This window comes from Pipistrellus hanaki (assembly GCF_964339955.1).
Source record: "Pipistrellus hanaki genome assembly, chromosome: 7".
NCBI lineage: Eukaryota > Metazoa > Chordata > Mammalia > Chiroptera > Vespertilionidae > Pipistrellus > Pipistrellus hanaki.
The window spans coordinates 63,326,878-63,353,993 of record NC_140509.1 but is presented as its reverse complement, the minus strand read 5'-3'; the positions used below and the strand labels follow the sequence as shown (position 1 = coordinate 63,353,993).

Sequence of the window (27,116 nt, the reverse complement as noted above, 5' to 3'; positions counted from 1 at the left end):
ACTGTTTCTTTTTTTCCCCCATTTTGCTGTTTATAATTCACATGGAATGGTTTAAGATGCTCTGATTCTTTTTAGATAATAGTATGTTAGAACATATGGCAATAACACGACCCTTTCCAATGTAAATAATTCTACTGTCTTTTTGAAAAAAGTTAAAATGAGAAGTAAACTCTATTCCCTTTTAAATTTTAATAGATTGGAGTATACAAACTAATTATATTTTCTGCCTACTACTTTTGGAGAAAGAGTATTTATATGTCGTTACACAAATTCTGAAATTGTGGACTTTTGTAAGTATATTTTGGAGTTGTAGGGACTGCATGTTTCTCATAGCCTAAGGAATTTAGTAGGTTTAACAAGACTTGCATTACTTGGTCTCAAGCTGCATGAAGCTACTGTTCCATTTATGGCTTATATAAATTACATGACATTGTGCTTTTCCAATGTGAATGGTGAATGAGGCTATTGTCTCTTGGCTTATGGGAAATATTAGAGGCTTGTAGTTTTACTGCCTAACGGGACACGTCACTCTGATTTCTGGAAATGATGATTTGAAAGAGAATCAGTTTATATATTAAAAATAAACTTACAAATGCTTCCTTAAACCTGAACATCTTTTTAACTGCCCATTTCTTCCAGAGTTTATATTTATGATGGGCTGATTAAAAGTTTCTAAATACAATTTAGATTTTAGACTAAATAGAAAAAGGCTTTGTTCAATGTGTGTGGCATGCTTGGGCAAAAACTGTATCTTTCCATGTTCATATCCAATTGGATGACTATTACATTATCTACATTGGGTGCATACTGAGGAGATAGCATTTAAGGACATTTCAATTGTAACTAAAAATGCCAATAAAACTTAAGTGTGGCTACCTGAGTATTAGCCTACTTTACTTTATGGGCATCACTCAGGATGGAAGTATTCCGTTTTCTTCAAGTTTACGGTATTTAAAACATTTGTAGCAAGCATGACAAAGGTTTAACATGTTTAGTATAGAATTGGTAAAATAAATTACAAATCAGTAAGAAAACCATTTATGTCGTAACAGAACACTATACAAATAACTTCAACATGCCAATCCAAATAAGGGAAATTCAAATGAGACACTTATTCTATCAAACTGGCAATGATTTACTCAATAGCGACGAATGTGTCATAAGATAAACATTGATACACTTCAGCGTAAATGCATAGGTGTGTATTTAACTGTATTCAGAAATAATTTTAAGCCTACAGAAAAGTTGCAAGAATAGTACAGAGAACACCTGTATGCTTTTTACACGGAATCTCTTATAAATATTCACATCATTTATTTTATCACTTTCCTTTCTCTCTTCTTCCCTCCACCCTCTACACACACACACACACACACACACACACACACACACACAATTTTCTTTCCAAAACATCTGAGAGTAAGTTACATATATCAGGGATTTAGGGTTACTTCTTTTTTTTTTTTTAAATATATTTTATTGATTTTGTACAGAGAGGAGGGAGAGAGATAGAGTTAGAAACATCGATGAGAGGGAGTCATCGATCAGCTGCCTCTTGCACACCCTCTACTGGGGATATGCCCGCAACCAAGGTACATGCCCTTGACCAGTATGGAACCTGGGACTCTTCAGTCCCCAAGCCGACGCTCTATCCATTGAGCCAAACCGGTTTCGGCTAGGGTTACTTCTGAATTGAAAATTTTATATTTGTAGGTTCACATGCAGCTGTAAGAAATAATACCGATAGATCCTTTACCCAGTTTCTCCCAATGGTAACATTTTGCTCTAGCTTAATATCTCAACTGTATGTACTCATGTATGTGTGTGTGTATTCCTCAAGGGTGCCTTTTAATTTCATCTATGATACAAGCCAGTTATGCATGTTATAACTCAAGTAAGAGTCAAGATTTTACGGATTTGAAGGATAAACCCTGCCCTCTTTTTTAAGCATGATGATCCCAACAAATAAAAAATAATTGAGTAATAGAATAGCACCTCCCTTTTCATTCATTGCTTAGATTCAGGAACATAATCTTTAACCAGAAGAAGAAATACAATTAGAAGCAAACTTGAATAAACCAAATTTCCATTTTTTCACTCTGGAAAAGTTAAGGCATGCTCTATGCTACTCCTCATATTCCTTTATGAAAGGGTTTGCCATGGAGATTCATTTGGGACATGGAGAATGACGTTAATTCTAATTATTGCTGATATTAATAGACCTAGTAGCATATCAATTTCTCCACTAATTTCAATCTTTATTCACTAATTTCTCTTTAAACTGTGATGTTTTAAGAAGCCAGTAGGAGCAAATAGATGAAAGATGATTGGTTTTTTAGATGATTTCAGTGATGAATTTGGATTAAATCATGTCCACCAAGGGTGATATCCACCTTTAAAACAATTAGTATGAAAGAGTTAAGTTTTCAAGCTTCCTGAGAGAGGACTCAAGCATAATTGTATTTAGTAGCCTTTACTGGTAGAAAAGCATAATCGAGTTTGCAATGGAGGTAATTTGCTTTTCAAAATGACAGGAGAGTTGGAAGTCAGGTGACATGGGGCAGGGGAAGTGTTTTGGTTCTGTAACCACCGATTTTTTTCTTGGGCAAGTGGTCTATCATTATATAGTTCTTTCACCTGTGAAATGATAGGTTTTATTGTGTGATTTTTAGATTCTTTTCAGATTATAAAGTCTGTGACTCTCTTCTACTGAAAAATATCCTTGCATTCCTCAATAGAACTTGGAGGTCACAAACCAAGTGACTCAGATTGTACTTTTTTTTTTTTTTTGTAGTTTTTACTTAGAACCCTAGTAACCCTGTTTGGGATTTTCCATTCTTGTGAGAAAATTATTTAAACCTCAGGGATGTGTCTTTGCTAAATGATCCCCTGAGAAGACACAGTGCTTTCCTTCCTCTGTTCTATTCTTAATTTATTTGTTTCTGTTCTTCAGTAAACAGTGAAGTGGACGAAAGTTGGCATGTCATATGGTTTATGTTTGGTTACCAGTACTTGCCCTGTCCTGCATTCGTTGTCTGTGCAGCGTGGTGGAGGCTTCAGAACTGGAATGCATCAAGCCCTGGGTTGTCTGACAGGGCTGCAGGCAGCTTTTGTAAAACAACTTCAGGTTTGGACATGGAACCCATAAATGTCACAACCTTTTATAGTTGAAGAAAGTTGTGTGAGCACGCGAAATAAACAGGATTGAGTGTTGCCAAGTTAATGAATGTAATTCACTGAGTCCTGTTCAGAGAGCATTTGAACTGAAAAGGGGTCATACGTCACATATCGATAGGGAATTGTCACATGCGACAGAGGTTAAGAAGCTGGGTGTTCTCCCGGGTATTCACTTGGGCATTCTCCCTTCTATTAATATCTGACAAGCCAAGTTGGAGTGGTCTGCTCTGGGCTTCAGATTCCTCCTCTGTGAAATGAGGAGGTTATAGTTCACCTTTGGTCCTCTCAGATCTGAACTTCTTTGGATATAGAATTGTCCTTTTGTCTTAGAAGCACATTCATTCATCTTCAGCATGAATGGGAAATACCTCATTCATCCAGTATCAATGGGAAATGGACACATTCATCCAAGTGAGTGAATTTTCCATGTGACAGAAGTTTATCATTTACCCTTTTTAAAGTCCTTACTAAGTGCCAAGTCGTGCCAACACTAGCTCTTTTTGGTGGATAATTGGAAGAGAAGATAGGTTTAGAGTTTTGCCTCGAAAACCACACAGTAAATAGAAGCTCCAAAGTGTAACTCTGTGATAGCCCACAGTTCACATCCATTATTATGATGATGACTTTCTCTACTAGATTGCTTCTCATAAGCAGTAGCACTGCTCTTAATTTCAAACATTTTGGGTGGATGTGTTTGAAAACATACCGTTCATTCAAACAAAAAAAAATCTTTAGACCTTAAACTTTTCCTTCATTTAGAATTTCCATTAGGAGCTGTATGATGCTGGTAATTCTAGTTTGGTGAATATGAAATCATGGCATGAATATGAGACACTACTTGAAATGTTTGTATTCAAGGCCCAATGAATCATGTATTTTATTTTTTTATCATATGAACCATGAAGTCAGTTCTTTGGTGTTGGCTTATGGTATTAATCCCGTTATCCATTCTTACTTTAAGTATTTTCTTTTGATTTTACCATTGACAGAATAACCACATTTATATTAGTATGCCTGGGCTGATGGTAATAAAATAATAGCTAATACTTATTGACTGCTTACTGAGCGTCAGTCACTGTCCTTAAAAGACATGATCTGACTTAATCATCCAACAACTCTATGGATTAAATTCCATTGCTGTTCTTAACTTGCAGATGAAAAAGAGGAGATACAAGGTGGTCAGGTAAATTTACCAAAAGCTATATAGTTTATTAGTAGCAAACCAAGGTCCACCTGAGTCTAGGGTATGTTCTTTTTGATGGTCTCTAACTGAAAAATACAGATTGAAAATGCATGCTTGAGACAAGTGCAAGAATCATTTGATGTCTCTTTTTGCTTGAGTATTTATTTCTCTTTCCACTTTTCTGGTATTCTGTTTAGTATTATATATATTTTCTACAGATGAGCCACCTTCAGGTAAAGAAAGTATCATAGTTGACCTTTGAACAATATGGGTTGGAACTGCTTGGGTCCACTTATATGCCGATTTTAAAATAAATATATACAATCAGTCCTTCGTATCTCTGGTTTTCCATCTGAGGATTCAACCAACTTATATAGAAAACAGTATTTTTCATCTGAGGTTGGGAATCTGAGGGTGCATAAGGCCTACTGGAAGCATTGTTCCATACCAGGTTATATACGAACTTGAGCATCTGTGGATTTTGGTATCATTCCAAGATACTAGAACAAATCCCCTAAGGTTCCTAAGAGACGACTGTGGTTAAGATTTTTGGGAGTCATAAGTTATGCATGCATTTTTGACTACACAGTCAGCAGCACCCCTACCCTCCTGGGTTGTCCAAAGCTCAACTGTACTGTGTCCTTAGGTATCTTATTAGTTGCCCCTCTTTTTAGAAGTAAAATGACCCTCAAATATCACTTACAACCAAAGTAACTAACTCTTTTTGGGGAGTTAAGATCTGGAGATTTCTTATTACTACTTATGTATCCTCTTGCTTTGTGACTCTCTTGTCACTAGTCCATTTAGGGTCCCCTTGGTGACTGACTTTTATACTTGCTGCTCCTTCACTGATTTGCCTCTTTTGATGGGGTTGAATCAATGAAAAATATCAAACCACTATTTTGAGCAAAGATAATATGGATGTCCTTGTCTAAGTCATTATTAAGTATGATTTTGAGTTTAAAGACAAGACCATTAGACAGAGAATTATTTGAGAGTTTTCAAAGCACTGCCCCTCAATGTAATGTCATTTACTAGTTTTTGTAATACATTGATAACTAGATGAAGACATTACTCATTTTGGACAGTAATGATTCCTTGCTTTTTTTTAAGGGGCAATTTAATTTAATTTTAATTGTTCCCATTTGTGAGGGAGCAGATGTTATACAATGAAAATATTTTCTTAAAGTTCAAATTTCTGGAAGATTAAAGGGGATGTTGATATTAATTGTCCTCTTGCCACCTGGATGGTCATATGATGCTAAACTCTCAAGTTGAAATTGCTTTATTTATTTATTTTTAATATATTTTATTGTTTTTTTTACAGAGAGGAAGGGAGAGAGATAGAGAGTTAGAAACATCGATGAGAGAGAAATATCCATCAGCTGCCTCCTGTACACTCCCCACTGGGAATGTGCCTGCAACCAAGGTACATGCCCTTGACCAGAATCGAACCTGGGACCCTTGAGTCCGTAGGCAAACGCTTTATCCACTGAGCCAAACCAGTCAGGACTGAAATTGCTTTATGTATGTATGTATGTATGTATGTATGTATGTATTTTTAAAATTTAATTTCTTTTATTTTATTTTTTAAAATATAATTTATTGATTTTTTACAGAGAGGAAGGGAGAGAGATAGAAAGCTAGAAACATCGACGAGAGAGAAACATCAACCGGCTGCCTCTTGCACACCCTCGACTGAGGATGTGCCCGCAACCAATGTACATGCCCTTGACCGGAATTGAACCTGGGACCTTTCAGTCTGCAGACCAACGCTCTACGACTGAGCCAAACGGGCTTTGGCTATTTATTATTATTTTTTTTAATTAAATTATTATCTGTGTACATATTTTAACATTCCCCCCCCATACATACCCTCCCTCCCCAGAGTTGAAATTGCTTTATTTTTAATGTTATTTTTTAATTATGTGACTATTTTCCCATGTTCACGCAGAGATCACCTATTATATATTCTGTGAAAAAAGAAGGTGCCACCAGGTAGCAAGTAAAATAAATGTGTTTTTTCCCCCCCTTTTACCTAATTAGCATAAAGGAGGTGATTAGTTCATCACCGTTATTTAGAAGCATGACTGAAACAGGTTTCTCTTTGGTGGTTCCTGCTGGAAACCTATACTTTTACTGTGATTGTCTTAATGTTTTATTGAATGCTGAGGGCCCTGATTGTTGCATTCTTCCATTGTAGGATGTTTCGCTCAGGGCGAATGTGGAGCTGTCACTGGAAGTGGAAGCCAAGTTCCCTTTTGTTCTTATTTGCTTTATCTATTGTCTGTGTTCCTCACTCAGGTAAGATTGTTTTTTTTCTGAAGCCCCCAATTTAATAATTGTCTTCAGTTTCAGAGTACTCTCTGTGTAAGTAGCCTCAACTTTATTTGTTGTAATACACCTCCCCCCCCCATCTCTATCCTTAAGGCTTTTTTTTGCCTACTATCTCTCATTCCTCTCTGAATTTTGTGTGGATAGTATTACTTTGATCATCGTTTTATTTTCTAATGAGTATATTTTTTAAATTATCATTGCATTTATTTTAGCTTTATTTATTTATTTAGCTTGTGTTGAGTGATGAGATAGCTACATATCTGACATTAAAAATGTACTAGCTGTTCTACTATTGAATAAATATACAGTACTTAGTTTTTCTCTTTTCTCAAGTTTTTAGATATTTATTTATAGAAAGTATAGACTTTGCTATTTTTATTTGTCCTGATTTTATTACCATGGGTGAGACAGAGGTTTGAAATTAAGCTATTAGACCATGAAGTTTATTTAGTTGAGTTAAAATGATATTAAAAAGTTATTTGCAGTATTTTTGGAATTAAAATATCTAATTTTTCCAATTACCTTTTTTTTTCTGAAATAAGATTATTTTAGCTGTTGTTGAAAGCTAAATTTTCCATAAACATCTAATTATATAAATGAGCCAGTCAAAACCCGAGGAATGTGAATGATGTTTTTGAAAGTAAACTGCTTTTTTATTATCTGATTTTGTTACTGAGCAAACTACACTTCTCTTAATTCATTTTATTTTATTCATCTTTTGCTGCTTTATTAAGTTTATATTTTTCTTTTGAATAAAATCATTATTCATGAAGTTTATATACTAATTGCTTGGATTTAATAAAGATTTTATACATTCTATAATTATAATATATCTGCATGTCATTATAAATAATACATCTAATAAATCACATAAATAGGTTATCTGTTAAAATTGCTTACTTATAGATCAAGAAATTTAACCTGCAGAGAATATATAAGTACTGTTTTATAGTCATCAGATATTTTAAGAGTCTCAGCTGCTTGCTTGGAAAATACCTGGCACTTTTTTAATGGTTTCAAAACAAAACTTATCTTTGAGTGTTTTTTTTTTTTTTTTTTTTTTTGCTTTTTTTGTTTCAATTTCATTACAAAGTCGTTCTTTCTATTATGTTTTTTGCCAGAATGAGGAAATGAACTTGTAAAGGAATCTGAAAATTACATGTATATTGGACTTTTCTGATGTACACAGTGTTGAACAAATTGTTAACTTTCAAAAGTGATGCTCCAAGAACCAATTCCATGATATAAAATTATGAGATTAAAATTAGTTATAGTCTGTTTAGTTTTGTGTTTTTATTGTTTAATAGTATTATAAATAGTACATATATATCCACATTGTGGTCATTTTCTCCACATTGACCTCCCCCTAGCCTCCTCATCCCCTGGCACATGCCCTCACATCCTCCCCACCAGTGTCTGTCCATTGGTTATGCTTATATGAATGCATACAGGTCCTTTGGTTGATCTCTTACCCACCCAACCTTCCCCTGCTTTCCCGCTGAAGTTTGACAGTCTGTTCGATACTTCTTTGTCTCTGTATCTATTTTTGTTCATTAGATTATGATGTTCTTTATATTCCACAAATGAAGGAGGTTATGTTATATTTATCTTTTTCTGACTGGCTTATTTTGCTTAGCATAATAAGGTCTATCCAGGACTATCCATGCTGTTGTAAATGGTAAGAATTCCTTCTTTTTTACAGCAGCATAGTATTCCATTGTGTAGATGTACCACAATTTTCTAATCGACTCATCTGCTGATGGGCTTTAAGGCTGTTTCCAAATCTTAGCTATTATAAATTGTGCTGCTATGAACATAGAGGTGCATATATACTTTCTGATTGGTGTTTCTGGTTTCTTGGGATATATTCATAGAAGTGGTATTACTGGGTCAAATGGCAGTTCCGTTTTTAATTTTTTGAGGAAACTCCATACTGTTCTCCACAGTGGCTACACCAGTCTGCATTCCCACCAGCAGTGCACGAGGGTTCCTCCGCATTCTTGCCAGCACTTGTCTGTCTTTTGTTAATTTGTTGATGGTAGCCATTCTGACAGGTGTGAGATGGTATCTCGTTGTTGTTTTGATTTGCATCTCTCAGATGACTAGTGACTTTGAGCATTTTTTCATATGTCTCTTGGCCTTCGGTATTTCCTCTTTCGAAAAGTATCTATTTCAGTCCTTTGCCCATTCTTTGATTGCATTGTTTATCTTCCTTTTGTTAAGTTGTATGAGTTCTGTGTAAATTTTGGAGATTAAACCCTTATGGAAGATAACATTGGCAAGTTAGTTCTCCCACGCAGTAGGTTTTCTTTTTGTTTTGTTGATGATTTCTTCTGCTGTGCAGAAGCTTTTTATTTTGATGTAGTCCCATTTATTTATTTTCTCCTTACTTTCCATTGCCTGAGGAGCTGTATTGGCAAAGATATTGCTACGACAAATGTCTCCTATTTTGCTGTCTATGGATTCTTCTAAAATTGTTATGATTTCCAGTCTTAATAGCTACAATCAAAACTCGATGGAAGGTTTCAACAGTAGACTAGGAAAAGCAGAGGGCTGAATATATTTCATTTTTGTTAGGTCACGGCATTTGTACATTTCCAAGCCCTCTTTAAACTTTATATTGGGATATTTATTTTAAATGTCAACTTTTTAATTGATATATGCACATTCAATATTTTAGTCACTTGAATAAATGAAATAAAACATATTTTAGATTCAAAGGAATCAACTATGTTGGAAATAGGAGTGAGGGAAAAGAAAGCACCAAAGGTACAAAATTTAAAGAGGCATTCATTCTCAACGCCATAGGAATCAAAGTACTTAAATATATGTTTTTAAGTTACTGTTTCACACAATAAACCTCCTTTAACAATTTCTTTAAGTAGCCAACACTTTATATGCACCAGGTAATAGTACTTTGTGACAGACAATTAATGCGTTTACTCATAATTTAGTATAGTTAAAATATTGCATATTAAAGCTTTAGATAGATCTAGTTTTCAAAGCCCTATCTTTAAATCATAGTGGAACACCACTATATTTTCAAGAACATGTAGTGCTTAACTGTGATGGTATTTCTTATATATCAATTTATTGACATATAAAATAAATATCCCAATATAAAGTTTAAAGAAGGCTTGGAAATGTACAAATGCCGTGACCTAACAAAAATGAAATATATTCGGCCCTCCGCTTTTCCTAGTCTACTGTTGAAACCTTCCATCGAGTTTTGATTGTAGCTATTAAGACTGGAAACGATAACAATTTTAGAAGAATCCATAGACATCAAAAAAGGAGACATTTGTCATAGCATACCATTTGACTTTTTACATTTCTCTGGATGACCCTTAGGTGAGCTTATTGAGTCTAGTAGCTTTAAATGGCATATTGACGTCAACGTCTGCTCAATCCATATCTTTGACCCTGGTCTCTTCCTGGACCTTGGAGTCACCTCTTGGGTTGCTTAACCTCATGTACACTTGAATATATAATAATCTTCAAACTTCACATGTGCAAACAAGATTCCTGATTCCTCTCTCTTACCTGCTCCACTCTCAATCCTTACAGTCCAACCTACGATCCTGCCCTCACTATTTTCTAGACCCATTGGCCTTTCTATTCCTTCACCATGCCTTCTGGTCCCTCTTCTTCCTTATCTGCAAACACTTGGTTCTTTTTTGATACCTAGGTCTTAATTACTGTCACCTCAGATAAGCCTTCCTGTCCCTCAATTCAAAGGAGCTCCATACTAAGCTTTAGTGACAGTCTGCAGATTTTGTTTGCCTTCTTGGTTGTTAATGTCTTGTTAATTTGACTTTTACAGCCAGGTTGGAGGGTTGGCAAAACCTTTATGATGGTTAAGATTGACATTTAGTTCAGATGATTAACAATTAGAATTTTGTTGCATAATTTGGATACCATCCATAGTTGAATCCATACAACAGAAATGCGGCGTTAACTCTCCTGGTAGGTAAATTAAGATTTTTATTTTCACAGGGCATTTACAAAGCAAATAGTATATAAGGGTTGTGTCCTTAGGGGTTTTAAAAAGAAATGTAGAAAAAGAACATGGTGTCTCTTGACAAGTGATGAATATAACTTTTAATACAAGCTGCAATAAAATAACAGATGGATATTTCAGCTGATTTTGTGAAAGTGCACATTACAAAGCCCGATTGATTTTTACTCCCTAGCTTGACAATATTTAGAACGGTTGATAACATATAGTATCTAAGTTGCTGGGAAAGGGGCAAACACTAACACTGTTGGTTCTGTCTTTTGGGAAAGTAATTGGCAGAATTCTTTTAAAAAGTAAGGATGTGTACTTTCTTTGACATCACTCCCTCATGTAGACATCTAAAAAACGTAATACATTTGTAGACAAATATGTGCCAGTATTTTAACTGTAACATTGTAATAGCAAGCCGTTGGTAAATAATAGTTCGTCAACAAGGAAATAGTTATATAATTTGTTGTTTACATTAATAGCATGACATACTATGCAGACATTCAAAACAGTGCAGTCAAATTGTGTATATTGGCTTGGAAAAACATTTATGATAATGTTAAAAAGCAAATTGCAGAACAACATGAGATTATCCCAGATTTGTAATAGGTTGTATTACTAAACTGGGGTATGTTATGCAAATATATGTATGAATAAGACTGTGTCAACATGTTAATAAAACATGGAATGATGCACAATAGGCTTTACATTGGGTTATCTCATGGGTTAAAATAAAAATCTCAGGGGCATGAGATGGGTTATCTCAAGGTTGGAGTGAGAAAGAGGAAGGCAATGGAACTTTATACAACTGAATTATTTGCCTTTTGACAGTGAGCATGTATTACTTTAATACTCTGGAAAACCCAAAAAATTTTATCTAGCTCTTTGGCTGGAAAAAAAAAAAGAAAAAAAAAAAAAAAAAAGAAGAAGCTACATTAAAAAGCATGGCCAGAGACACTGTGATAGTGTGTGAATATTATACTTCTCTGTTAGTCACCGAACTGTTACTCTGGCTCTTTCTTCATTTGATAAGAATGTCTGAAAGGTGTTTCAAATAATAACTTCTTGTTATGTAGCATGACACTCCATGACTCTGAAGATGAATGATGCTATCTCAAGCAGACAGAGGTTATGACTTCAAGTAGAGTGGGAAACAGCCAGCCAAGAGCCAACGAATTCCTAGGCAACCAGGGGCCTGTTTCCACACAGATAACCTTAGTCATGAGCACTGCGGGGAGGACCCTCCCTCCTCTCCTGAGAAGTGATGATATCAGCAGATTGTTTCAGGGCCCACTGTTGTTCTGATATCTGTGATACACAACTAAAAAAGGGGAAATGTTTCTGGAAGTACAATGTGGCTTGAACTTTGAACTTTCTAGCCCAGAGCACAGCACAGTTCTGGAAGGTGAGTGATTGGGCAGGAGGAACCTTGTGTTTCTTTTTGTTTGTGTCTTCGTTTTTCCCTTGTAGAATGAGCAGTTATTCTGTGGTATCGATTACATTACAGTTGGTATTTAAGTGTTAGACATAATTTTGTACATATGTTTATATTGAACTGAAAGGCTTTCAAATATATACATAGAAAAATTATCCTTTTATAAATCTGCAAGTGTTTTAGCCTAATTTTGGCCTTAAAGTGTGCTCAAAATTACTAAACAAATGTATCTGAAAGGTTAAAATAAGATATAATTGCACAAACTGTTCTTATCAAATGAGAAAAGAGCCTGAATAATGATTGACTAACAGAAAATTGTAATAGTTAATAATGTTTTGTGTTTTTTTTTTCAGTCAGGGTCCAAGTGCTCCAAAATATCCTGTCTGAATCTTTCAGCTAAAGGCTGTTGTCCCATTCTGTATGTAGATTAGATGAGCCAATGTGATTGAATAAAGAAATCATAGAAAGCTGTATACCGAAGACTCTTTGGGGAATCTTTGCTGATAATTTTATTCATATACCTTTGAGATGATCTGAATTTGATGTAGGTAAAAATGAAATATTACATGAGGGTCATCAACTCAATTCCATAAAAGTGGATTAGGGGTAACAATACCACAATTTCAAATGACTAAGCAGTATAGTGGCGGTTACAGGTGAAGCTGATACCCAGGAGGGGTTGGGAAGAAAGGGTGTCAGCCACGAGGTCTGCTCTCCACTGGTCAGGTCACACTTATCTCCAGCGTGATTGTCAAGCGGTAGAGTTCATAACAGCTGACTTGGGCAGGTGGGTCTGCATGGTGATACAGGCCTCCAGCAATCTGAGGAATGTTCCAGGGCTTCTCAGTCTACACTGTGTTACGTGAAGCCACCGGGGGTGGGTGGACCGCAGCTGTGGACACATGTCCTTTGTGTTAGCCACCTTGTTGTTTTCGCGTAAAAATTTTGTTTTTTAAGAGGAAATACTGCCTAATTAAAAAATGAGACAAATGGCATATTTACTTTGGAGTAGCGAAGTTAGTAGGAATAAGCTATAGATATTTGAACACTGGTCATTTGGAAGTAACAGCCTTATTCTGAGTACCTCAGAGAGCAGAGAGAGGGCAATTGAGTCAGTGTTTCACGTTCCAGATGGCTCTCTTAGTAATGGGTTGCCCCAAAATAAAACCAGCTGTCCTTCAAATTCCTCCTCATCACTGGAATCAGGACATGGAAAAGGAATCTTAATAACGAAGAGGAATTTGTACTAAAATCCTTTCTCAGCCTACAGTTAAATCCAAGTGCGAGTGTGTGTGTTATAGAGTCTGTTTTGCATATACACAGAATGCTATAGTGTGTATATTTTACCTCAAAAGTTTTACCTTAAAAGTTTCTTCTTTGTGCAATTCCTTTCACTTTTAGCAGGTAACTTTTATGCTGAATTAGAGATTGGGCAGGTAACTTTCTTGGAAAAGATAAACCTGAGGATTCTAGACTGTGGAAGGTACAAAATTTTCTGCCAATTCCAAATAATTCTTTAAGGAATTTTCCTTTTCTTTTCAGCAAGTAGACCATGTGTTCTTTGGCACCATTCTTACTAAGATGGCAAAAGCATAGTATTCAGTAAGTAAAGAGTTTGGAAAAGAACCCCCGAAAGAGGAAAAGCTAATTTATTTCAGTTTTTAAAAAATATATTTTTTATTGATATTTTTACAGAGAGGAAGGGAGAGGGGCAGAGAGTTAGAAACATCGATGAGAGAGAGACATCGATCAGCTGCCTCCCGCAAACACAACCAAAGTACATGCCCTTGACCGGAATAAAGCCTGGGACCTTTCAGTCCTCAGGCCGACACTCTACCTACTGAGCCAAACCGGTTTCGGCTTGTTTCAGTTTTAATGTATAAGTATATTTTATAGGGTGGGGCAGCAGGGGAGGTTAGGTGAGAAAATATATTAATCCCACAATGAGCATGGAGCCACAATATTAAAACCATCCTTTTTCCTCTACTAAACTAAGACGATGACACACCTGAAAAGAATATGAGGTCATTTGTCACCCTATGGATGATGGTTATCATCAGTTCAGATGAACCTTTTTAACCATTTTTCCGAAAACAAAACATTTTTAGAAAAGGAATAAAGTAGTTCAACAGGGACTACGTTGCCACCATATTTTTATGGTTAAAAAAAAAAAGCCATTAAATATTTATAGCCAATTAATACTTTTAGATAGCTTCTTTTTCATAAAATCAGCTTGAATTATGACACTTTGTATGTCAAAATATCTTGGGGCACAGACCTGGCTGGTGTGGCTCAGTTGGTTGGTCATCATCCTGTGCACCGAGGGGTTGCAGGCTCCATCCCCGGCAGCGTGCAGGAGGCAGCTGATCGAATGCTCTGCTCTCACAGAGATAGTTCTTACTCTCTCCCCTTCTGCCTTCTTCTCTCTCTAAATACCAATATAAAATCTTAAAATAATATTGGGGTACAGCCATTTCTAAACCAGCTTCATCCTAAACTTGTGGTGTAGAAATGATACACTTTTTTAAAAATTACAAAATTTTCTTTAAATAATTAACTGTTATGAGTCAGAAAAGAGGCCTTCTAACTAATATATTCTGCTCCAAGCTTCTTGTTGCTAGTTCAGATAAAGTGTTTACACTAGAGCCCAGGGAATGGATTGTGCCAACGCACTTAAAATTCAGATTTTTTTCTCTTTATTTTAAAAAAAATTACACTAATCATTATTCTTGATCTGGGCAAAGCTACAAGAATGAGCTAATGCTAAAAATTTTTGCAAATCCCCAAACAGGAGGATCTTTTTAGAAGGTTCTTTACCTGCTCAAAGATTTCAGGAATATTGTTAAAGTAAAAATGAAAAGAAAAAAAAAAAGAGAACATACTCTGAATGAGAATATTAATCACTGATTTTAAACACTTGCATAGTTCCTTCCTTTACTTATTATTTTTCTTAAATATATGCACAGAAATATGGCATGGATTTGTGTACCAGTGGGGTCCCTTGGCCTGGCCTGTGTGGGGTTTGGGCTGAAATCAGCTCTCCAACATCCTTCGAGGGGTCCCAGGTTGGAAGAGGGTGCAGGCCAGGCTGAGGGACCCCATCAGTGCACAAGTCCGTGCACCAGACCTCTAGTTTCAGAATAAAGTTATCTCTAAATGTGCATCCATTTCTTTTTTAAAACTTCAGATATACTTCACATATAACATTATAGTATGCAACCATTTTTTTTTTTTAATATATCTTATTGATTTTGTACAGAGAGGAAGGGAGAGAGATAGAGAGTTAGAAACATTGATGAGAGAGAGTCATCGATCAGTTGCCTCTTGCACACCCCCTACTGGGGATATGCCCGCAACCAAGGTACATGCCCTTGACCGAAATCGAACCCGGGACCCTTCAGTCCCCAAGCCGACGCCCTATCCATTGAGCCAAACCGGTCCCGGCTGCAACCATTTCTTATATTCAAAGTGGTGTCTATTTATGGCCCCCACCCATGCGCCAGGCCTCTATCCTATCTAATAAAAGAGTAATATGCAAATTGACCATCACTCTAACACCTAAAATGATTGCCCCCATGTGGTCAAAGATCCTGCCCCCATGTGGACATAAGATGGCCAGTAAAGGAGGGCAATTGGGAGGGACCAGGCCTGCAAGGGAGGGCAGTTGTGGGCAATCAAACCTGCAGGGGAGGGCAGTTAGGGGTGACCATGCTGGCAGAGGAGGGAAGTTGGGGGTGACCAGGCTTGCTATCTAGGATTGTGCTGACAGAGAAGAGGTTTTCAGTAAATCATCATTGTTTGAATCAACTTGCTTTCCTTCTGTGACTTTGGGCATTCTTTAGCAGGATAAGTCCAGCAGATCTGAGGGTTAGGTATTCTTAATCAAAGCCTCCCCTCAATATTATTACAGCAAGTTAAACATTGGTGAAAGCATTATAGTACCTAAAGAACTTACATAGAAAACATATAGTTATTATTGCTATTCTTAGAAACATTTAAAAGCTAAGGCTACATCATTAATATTGTAATAATATTTGAGCATTATGTGTGTGTATCATGTTTTTTTTTGTTGTTGTTGTTGTTTTTTTTACATGTATAACAGCCTCTTTTCAAAGTCCTGCCTATACAGAGCAAAGTCATGGATCTTAGTGTCCAGGAGACCAACATGAGACAAATAGGAAGCAAGGTGATACATGGTCAGAGAGAATTGCAAAGTTTATCAAGGGTAATAGCTCTCAGAAAAGTTTTCATGGGGAGGCAATGTCTAAACTGGTTTTTAATGTTTTTAAAACCAATGAGTCAGTCCTTCTATCTTCGTGAAAGACCAGCTATTTGAGAGGACACTTCATAAAATTTTACAATAACTATTTGTGCCAAAAGAAGAAAGTGGTCACTCTAAATGAGTAAATAACCAGAATAGTATATTTATTTTTACTCCATTCCAAGGGCAGAGCTTCTCATGGAAACACAGTTTTCTTAAGTGCCAAACTAATCTCATCACTATTAAAATGTATAGTTAGAAAATAAATATTTTGTTAAAAATATAAAAATGTGATTACCTTGTGAATTTTTTCCCCCAGCTATTTCCCCCTTTTCTCTTGGGAGATCTTCCCCACATTTATCCCCATGATCACCAGTATCTTAAACTTTTTATCTTGGTTTATACCTTCTCCAGCTAAGTCTACAAACATGTTCAGAAAAAAACAGAAATTTCTTTTCAAAACTAACCAAAAATTTCCACCCCCATTAATTGCTTTTCTTCTTCTAGGAAAAATTTCATTTGTCTTTCCCTTCATTTCCGAATGTCTTGAAAGAGTAGTCTACATTTGAATTTATTATTTCACCACGCTTAAAAAATAGATTATTCTATTTTGGGGATGCATTAGGCGTATCATCTTGCGTGTGTAAACAATTATGTTATGATTTTTCTAAAGATCTCTTGAGTGGTCTGTGCTTTTCCAAAGGTTTTTATTTTAAAAATTTAATAGATGGAACATATTTGCTGCAATAATATTTGTTATTAGGGGAACAAGAAAACATGTTCTTCATAGACAGTTTTAGGATAAAATTGGGTCACAAAATAAGATGTCTAATGATTTAGAATTTAGTATGTTTACTTTTTTAAGTTCACTTTTAGACTATCCCTTTTTGTTGCAAGGTTTTCATATTCTTCAAAATGACTTTTTGGCTGTCTCTGACTTCTTAGCAGCTTCTATCACTTCTTTGCTTTTTATTCCCCATTTAAATCAGATTTGTATCCTGGTTTGCCTTGGTGGAATCTGTTTCCCATTCCTGTTTCTTTCCTGTGGAAGACTTTTTAATATTCCTATTGTATCTTAAAAACATATATGGCAGTTGTTAGGATATTTAATTCAAAATGGTTGGTTGAAATGAAACTAAAAGATTTATCTTTATTGTCTGCTCATTATGTGTGCCTGCCTTTACTGTACTTTATATCTGTTATAATTATGTTTGAAATCGCCTTGCACTGGTGATTTTTGGCAGATTCACATCTAAAACTTCGTAGGAAGCAGAGATATATATAAGATAAAAATTTAGTGCTGTAAGCACAAATTATCATTGTTTGGATCAGCACATATGGTTTAACATGCTATGTTAAAATAGATGTCTTTTAGCTCTTAGGACAGAATATATATATACTAAATTGATTTTGTTATTCATATGGTTATATTTGAAATCTAATAAAATTGATCATGTGGAATTTTGTTTTCCTTATTATGAAAGAACTTTCTATTTTTTAAAAAGTAAGACCATAGTTACTTTAAAGTATTTTAAATTTTAGTAACCCTAGTTAAAAATGAAATCAGAAAATAGTGATAGGCTATTTCAGATTAAAAATACAAATGAATCCTGTATTGTTTGAGAGGAACATGTGGCGTTTGAAAAATATTTAAAATAATTAAAATCTATGTTGGATTTTATTTAAACTTGAACTGCACATAGCAGGGCATCAAAGAATTTTTTGATGTATCTGAACTAATGATGAAAAATTTGGTTCGATATCAGTGTCGCTGCTAACTTGGCTCTGAGTAACTTGATCCATCAGTAACGTGAGTTTAGTGCTGACTCTGAAATAAAATTTCGTGAAGATATTCTTTTACTAGTACAGTCAGAAATACCTACTCAGTGGGTGTGAGGGCTTTGTTCCCTGTGGGTTCCAGTAGGATGAGACCGCTAATACACCTGGTTTTGAACCATCTGCAGGATCTTTTAGATTCTATTTCTGTCAAAGTCAGGCCGAGGATGGTTAGGAGTGGTCAGACTGGAGAGATGATTTCTGTTTATCTGACTGCATATCCCCAATGTCATTTGATCAAACATTAACTTCAGTTCTCATTAATTCAGTAGATGAATGTGGCACGGCTGGAAATTCTTCATGAGCTGAGAAAGGATCCTGTGAATTTGGTTTGTTAGGCTGAATTCTTTTTCAGTAAATTTAGAATATATTAGAATAGTAGGTTTTCAAAAGCTAATAAATTTTATAGTATCTGTCAAGCTTTTTAAAGTTCTTTGGCCAGGAGCAGCCTGTGGGTAGCAGCACAAAGGAATTTCATTGCAGAAATGGTTACAATATTTAAATATTAAAGACAATCTAAATCTCCAACAGCAGGGGATTTGATAAATTATAGTGTGTTTACATAGTGAAATGGTACATGTTTTCCTAACTTTATTTTTTTCAAATGTTTAGTGAAATGGAATGAAGATTAAAATGTTAATTGAAAAGAGCAGGATATCACAATATGAGTAGTATGGTTTTTTAAACACACACATTTGAGTTTAAAAAACACACAGCAGAATAGAAAGAAATACAGTGAGATAGCAATCTCTGTGTTCATAAGATTCAGATATCCTGTTTTTTAGCATAACTTTTTTTCCCAACAATAAGTACTCACTGATTTCATAGTAATGTAAGATTAATGCATACTCATTTTTTGCAGTTTTATATAAGAATATGATTATAATACTCCTTTGTTACATATATATGTGAGTATGTGCAAATATAATATAAACATACAATGCACATGGGTTATATATGTTTATAAAATCCCCTAATTTTAATCCTAGTAGTTAAGATTTTTGCATAAGAAAACTGGTTTCAATAGTGGTAATCTCACCCTGAAAACAGTAAATTACCACTTCATCTCTGTTAGATTGCCTAGAATTAAAACTGAAAAATACTACTTTTGGTGAAGATAGGAACAACTGGAACTTTCAGACATTGGTGGAGCAAGTGAAAAATTATACAACCACCTTGGAAAATAGTTCAGTAGTTTCTTAAAAGTAGATGTTTCTTAAAAGTTTATGATTTAATAATTATATCAGTGGTTATTTATTAGAAGGAAATGAAAACAATTGTTCACAAAAAGACTTCTATAAAAATTCCATAGTATCACTCATAATAGTCCCAAACTTGTGAAAATCCAAGTGTTTGTCAGCAGACAACTGGATAAACAGACTGCAGTACAGTGATAAAATAGACCACTTCTTTGCAACAACAATAACAACAACAACAGGAAGGAACTTCTGATACATGCAGCAATGTGAGTGGGGATCTCTCAAACATGTTGAACAAAGAAAAGAGAGTGCATAGTTGGTGATTTTATTCAGATGGAATTCTAAAATAGGCAAAACTAAACTATATTGACAGGGATCAGAATAGTTGTTACCTTCAGAGAGCACCCGAATGGAAGGAGGCACAGTATGATACACTGGATTGATGGAAACATTCCAAAACTTGGTTGAGATATAGTTACATAGGAGTATACATCTGTCAAAACCCATTGTACAGCACACTTAAAGTATGTACATTTTATTGTATGCCAATTATACCTCCAAAAAATACCAGGAAAAGTACTGTTATTAGTTCTAGAATACAGTAAATGGAATTACAGTGTCCCCAGAACAATCAGAACTTTACCAGCCATAGAAAGTATTAAATAAGAGCTTTAAAAACACCTTCTTTCTTATATTTTCTAGGTTTTTCTTTTGTTTTGGCCAGCAGGAAAAAGAATATTTTGTTTTAGTCTATATGGTTTTGTTATGCTTATTGAAATATTTTCAGTACTTAGGAATCGTCTTTTATGTGTGCGGGAGGGGGTGTAGAAGAGAATTCTGCAAATGATATGTTTCTCCTAGCTCAAATGTAAGCTCCCATTTCACCCTTCTTTAGCCTCTACACACATTCAAAAGTTCAAGTTCTTAAACCTTGCCCGGCAGCTTTGTTTCCTTGAGAGCTCATTTCCTCCATTTAATAAAAATGCATGCAATGATCATTGTATCATTTTTTCCTATTAGTCATGTTTTTCATACATATATTGGATTTTGCTTTTTAATTAAGATCTTACTGAAGACTTATTGATATTTTTGGCTTGTTACCATTAATAAAATTGAAAGATAAAAAAGGGTGGCCCCGGAAAACTTACTGGATTTGCTGTAAGCATTTTCGTTCTGTTCATTGTGTTTTATCTTCACAGAGCTGTTTATCATTTATTATCAAGCAATCTGTGCTCTTTTCACAAACACATTCTATCTGTGAAAAATGCCACAAATCTTTTTGGTAAATTTGATGCACAGCAAATATAAAGCGTGAACCAAAAAAGTACATTTCAATCAAACACTTGAAAATTCCGACCTAAGAGTAGACTCAGCACCTGGCGAGTGGTTTCTGAAGGGTTATTTGTTCTGCCCTGGTCACGGACTTGAGAGGTTTACTTGGATAAATGGTGGGTTGAAAGCATCCATCAAGACAGTCTCATTTCTGAAGAAGCACCTGCTCTGACTGCATCCCCAGATAAAGGTCACTGTTTGCCTAACAAGGTTATAATCAGAATGTGGCCATTGATGGGAGCAGAGTAATGGGAGCCATAATCATCAACTGTTAATATTAAGGTCCCAGATAATGCACAAATTATACAAAAACATCCCGTGGAAGTGAGAAGGTATCCTTATTGGATGGATAGTTTGAGGAAGTATTATGTACAATTCAGTAAATTTAGTAAAAAAAAAATGGTAGAATTTCAGACTTTAATAAATATTGCAAAAGGGTGGGATCCAGCTTTTACCTTAAAGTCTGATCTCATTACTGAGTTTTGGACAAGCAGATGTTCTGCTGCAGGACCTATGCTACTAGTTTTTATTTTATTGGCTCTACCCATTGAATAGGATAGCATTCTATTACATTCATATACTATAGAGATACTTTGAAGCCAAAAGCCTGTCTGATAATGGAATGGAGAACATTTATGGATGTTCTACCTTGTGAAGAACCTGACTTCTGTTGGGTTCCCGTTACCTGTGCAAAGGCTTAGAAAGTTCCGTCAGACAGAAGTGGGGTCACCTCATGTGTTTCTGTTCTTCCAAGGAGTAGAAAACAGTTGCTTCATATGCTTTGCCCACTTATATTTTTGTTTATGCTGGAAGTGCAACGATACAGTAATTGTTACTTTCTCCAGGCTGGAGCCAAGAGACTCGGCCATTTTATGTGAACTTGAAGTAGGCTTACATTTCTATACCAATCTTTTGACATAGAGTTAAGTTATTTTCTTTGAGGATATATCTGCTCATTGGAGCTCAGTGTTGCCTCTCTTGCATCATTTATGCCAAGAATGTGTCCTCAGTGATTTTTAGTTTTGATTTTTTTTCCTCCCCACAGTGGAAGGAGATTGCTCATGAAGTGATAGGAACATAGAATCCTGTTTTTCGGACTTTTACCATCAATCAGCTATTTTTTTCCTTACCTTTATAAAAATTTTCCTAACCATCCAACCAAGGTTTCCCAAGCCCATATATTCTTTTATGTTCATTATTTTATTGATTTATGGAATATGCAATCACGCTTGTAATGGAATATGAAGTACAACTAGCAAAATATCGTCTGGGAACAATCTATTGATAATAAGAACTCAACTCATGGCAGCAGCTGTTCATACGACTATTAGTTTGAATATTTGGCTTGTTGTATCATTCAGTATGTTTTAAGGAGAGGCCCATGCGAGTAGGTCAACTGGGGAATCAAGTAAGTGCAGGTTGGTTAGGGGAGCTTCTCAGGAACCGCTGTGTAGCAGTCTGAGCTCTTTTTTTCTTTTTTCTTTTTTCTTTTTTTCTTTTCTGGTTTCACTGTGTCGCTGATATCATTATTTTTCTTCATTTCAGAGTAAACATCCCAGAGGTGTCTGGCTCTTCGTTAGCAACAATTCTCTGAGATCTGATCCATTGCTAAATCTTGGAGCATCTCTTGCATCTTTCTGTTTTTTGTTTTGTTTTTCCAATGCTCTTCATTCTAACACAGACCCTTACTGCTTCTTGTCTCAACCTTTGTAACTTGATGCTGTTGTCTCCTGTCTTTCTTTGTAATCTACTAATCAACCACTTTCATATAAACATTTCTTAAAGTGTCAATTGCTCTGGAACCTTGAAGAGCTTCCAGTTACTGATTTAAGTACTGCCTACATGGATTGACAGTCAAGGTCTTTTCCTATGTTTCCTCAACGAATGTTTTCTAAGCTATATCTAAGTTTTCTTACCTAGGATCTAAAAAATAAACAAATTGGAAACATTTTTTTTCTGATATTTAATGTGCTTCCCTGACTCCAAATCTTTCTTTACACCATTTCCTCAACCGAAATATCTTTTCTCTTTTTTTGCTACCTACTAACGTGCTCTCCATCTCAAGATCTATGCCTCTTCATGTGGGAAGCATTTCAAATGAGGGTGGAAAGATGGGCAGTTTTTTTCCTTATCTTTAATACATGTATATACTCACATAAACCACCTGTTGGTTTATAGGTAGAAATAGAGTCAGAAAGTATTTTCTTTTTCTTTTTTAAAAAAATATATTTTATTGATTTTGTACAGAGAGGAAGGGAGAGAGATAGAGAATTAGAAACATCGATGAGAGAGAGTCATCGATCAGCTGCCTCTTGCACACCCCTACTGGGGATATGCCCGCAACCAAGGTACATGCCCTTGACTGGAATCGAACCCGGGTCCCTTCAGTCCCCAAGCTGACGCTCCATCCATTGAGCCAAACCGGTTTCGGCTCAGAAAGTATTTTCTAAGTCTTTCTTCATCTATTCTTTAGGAATTTATAACATTTGTACTTATTCAGTATTTTGTTGCCATAATTGTATTTTATGATTACTACTGTTTGTATTGTTTTCTGTATTATGTATGAAAGGTAGAGAGCATGGCCTCTTTATTTTTGCATTCTGTCCAAAACTGAGAGAGTGTAGATACTGCAATACAAATGAATTAAAGCACATTATTTTAAGAGAAACATCTGAGATTAGGGTTACCCATCTGTTCTCCAGTTTTGATGTGAAAGGCATAAAAGCTATGGTGTGACAGTATAGAGAAGGTGCATTCATGCTTTTTATTTATCATAATGAAGCAGGCTTACTTGAATTATTCAGAGTGCTGCAAACCCTGATGGTTCATTCTGCATTTCATTAATTTGAACTCTGTTGATGTATGCACAAAATTACATACTACCTAAAAAGAAGTTGGGAACATAGGAACACTGGACTTAACAGAACAACATAGCTTAAAGGCTAGTGTCATGAAGTTGACTTTTTCCTGTCTTTGCATGACTGAAGTATCCCTGTGGTAGGTGGATGCTCCTAGCACATCCTTCACTGTAAACTGCCTCCCTCCCCTCTTCCATAAGGAGAGGAGGAGAGGGACTATGCTCTTTGCAGCTCTGCCTTCTTATTCTTTACATCTCCCCTGAGGGGCAGAGTTTAGAAGAATCTTGGATTGAGGCTTGAGGGTATTAAGTGGATTTGGCACTCTGCATTACTCTTAATTTTGTTTTAGCTGTTATGAATTGGCCTGGAATTTTAAAATGTTATTTCCATGGGAAAAAGAATTCTAAAATCGAAATAGCCAACTGGAAACTTATTTTTTTGCAGTATAAGGAGTTAATACATTTTGGACTTGGTATTTCTGACTTCCTAAGGCAAAATATTTCAAAACTCATTATTTTTTTTGGCATATTCTTATAAATCAAATGGATATATCCTTATTATGAATTATTTAGAAACATATAATTACTTTAAATGTTTATCATATCTAATATGCTTCTCATTTGATTTATAAATATTAAAAAGGATTTATTTCTCTTATCATTGGATTTATTATGCTGAAATTAAATGTAGATTTTTTTCCCCTTCCTACTCCTCACCCAAGGAGATGTTTTTATTGATTTTAGAGAGAGTGGAAGGGAGAGGGAGAGAGAAACATCCATTGGCCTGCTCTGAACACATCCCAACTGGGGATTGAACCTACTACTTGGGTATGTGCCCTGACAGGCAATGGAACCTGAACCTTTTGGTGTACAGGATGATGCTCTAACCAACTGAGCCATACAGGCCAGGGATAGATATTGATTTTTAAAAATAATCTGTACTGGGTTGATGTCAGAGATGACATTGTACCTTCTGATTAATTACTATGAGATTTACCAAACAGAATAATTTAACAGAAATAAAAGCTTCACACATGAAGATGCTCATTTAATATTATCTGTAGGAAAAAAAAACCCCGCAAAAAACACCACAGACACACACAAAGAACCACTTAAATTTCTATTAATACAAAGTGACTTTATGAATCACTTCAAAATGATTATAATTGCAATGTAAAAATTCATATAGGATCAGAACAATCAAATATCAATATTAAATGTTATTTATGCTATATTTGCAAAATATGCATGCAAACAGATGACTGAGAGATGTCATGCAAGTATTAAAATAGGAGAAAGAATTAAGAATATTAGTTTTTCCAAGGAAATTAAAAAAAAAATCTGATGAACAATATTAACTGTTGAATATAATAGAATCCAGAGGTATGGAAGGGGAGTGAACTAATGATTCTTGGGGAAAAGGGGACAGGGGAATGTGGGAAGAGACTGAACATAAACTGTGCACCTATGGATGATGACAGTGGGGGTTGGGGAAAGGGCAGAGGGTGGGGTGGGAAGGGGGGTGGAAAGGAACAATTGTAATAATATGAACAATAAAAATTTATTTAAAAAAAAATAAAATAAATAAAATAAAATTCTTAAAACAAAACAAAACAAAACAAAAAGAATATTAGTTTTTGTTTTGTTTTTTTCAAAATGTGTCTTTAAAGTAATTCTATTTGTTTTTAAACAAGTTACTTCTGGGGATAGTAATCCAGGCTGACTTAAAGCAGTATGCATCAGGACAAATTTCTAGCTATGCTTTCTGTTTCTTTGTACACTCCCTCCTAGTAAGAAAGTTACTATTAATAAGTGATTCTCACTTGTGATATCATTTCTCTGCATTGCTACAAAATTTGTGAATTTTCAGAATTCCCACACAAAAATAAATGGGAATGAAAAATTAACTAGATGTTTAAATAGATAATTGGCATATCTTATTAGGCCAAATTGTTTCTTATATGCAGTATGGTGAGTTTTCATACTCTCAGGTTCTTTTATTTTCTTTTTGTCTTTAATTTTGTTTCAAGAAGAGTGTCACTCTGAATGCTATCTCGTTATCTAGAACAGAGATGTTTTGTTCTTCTGTACCCCTTGAGTCTTCGCTGTTCTTTTAAATGAATGATGCAGGGACAAGCTCATTCTATGAGACTGAGATCATCTGTTATTGAAACTCAGTTATTAGGTGGAGACAGAGACCTCATGGCTGAAGTGATCACAGAAGCACCAGGTTGTGTGAGGGTTAAGGGAGTGTGTGTGCTGTGGGGCGTCCATGGTTTCTTGGCTGTGAACCTCTTTTGTAGACTTACAGAATTTGTATTTGCATGCATTTTTAAAATGAAAAGTCATTTCACTTCAAGAATCCTTTTTAGATAACTTGACAGGTCATTCTTTCAGAAACTGATAGCATACAGAAAACTCTTAGTATGTTATGTAATGATTCAGTACCAAATCATGAGTATTGTGAAAGTATAATTTCTCATCTTGGTCTGGTTATGAAAGACTAGCAACCCATCTTGTTCTAATACTTTGTCCAGTATTTATCCTTTACTAATTAAGTTGTTTTCAGATGTAATGCAGTCATCAATGGGATATTATTTCTTTTGAATATTTTAATTTTTAAAGCCTCATAAAATAAAGGATGAGGCAAATGAACTACAGCTTCACTTACAATAGTGATAGTCAAGAAGAAAAAAAGGGGAATTTAGTGTGCTTTTTTAAAAAAATAAATCTTTTAACAACTAGGAGGAACTGGAAGTACCCTAACAGCAACTTTTTGTATAAACTGAAAAATTCCCTAATTCAAATTTAAAGTTCAAATCCACCTTTCATATCGGGAAGTGTTGTTTCTGAACACTATGAAAATCAGTGCTAGTAAGAAACAGATATTATCAGTAGAGGCATAGAATAAATGTCTTTGGCTGAACACCATGACTCAACTGAGTTTAAAAGTAAACTATTAGACATTTTTGGAAATATATATATTGTATTTTCTTGGTGATTGTATAAAATCATAACTCTGACATGAGCCCGGTGGTAAAGACCTCTTACCCCTCACCTTTCCCTCTGTTTCTGTTCTCTCTCCTCAAGAGGAATGGGTAACCAATCTCTGTTCATTTTATTGTTCAGAAGTCAGTTATTTTCATAAAGGATAAACTCTTTCTCTATTTTCCCACTGAATCTTCTTTCATTGCTTAATTCTTTAGAAAAATTTTGAGTTAAAATATGCTCTAGTCATGACTCATTATAATGATCAACAGTTATAAAGTGGTATAAAATTTAATTATCTCTAAAGAAAACAAAAGTCCTATATTTTGAGATGAAATCAAATTTAACCAGAATTACAGTAATGCTACTTCATTATGTGTATTGTTCCTTGGTGTATAGAGTATTTTTATTCAATTACTTCATCAGAGTCTTACAATGTTCCAAGAAAAAGGCAAGGGAGTTATTAATCCTGTATACCAGAAGAGGAAACTGATTTTAAGAATAT

General features: G+C 35.1%; 1 protein-coding gene and 1 long non-coding RNA gene across 4 annotated transcripts in view; one reads left to right on the top strand and one right to left on the bottom strand.

Moving 5' to 3' along the window:
- Positions 1 to 27,116, top strand: part of ADGRG6 (adhesion G protein-coupled receptor G6) — a 137,728-nt gene that overhangs the window by 2,418 nt on the left and 108,194 nt on the right. For all 3 annotated transcript variants that reach the window (XM_084889320.1, XM_084889322.1, XM_084889321.1), the window contains exon 2: positions 6,564 to 6,664. In XM_084889320.1, the coding sequence (XP_084745446.1) occupies positions 6,564 to 6,664 (101 nt within the window). The remainder of the gene's footprint in view (positions 1 to 6,563; positions 6,665 to 27,116) is intronic.
- The window catches only part of LOC311625246, a 149,323-nt gene that overhangs the window by 98,907 nt on the left and 23,300 nt on the right, over positions 1 to 27,116 (bottom strand). The window lies entirely within an intron of this gene.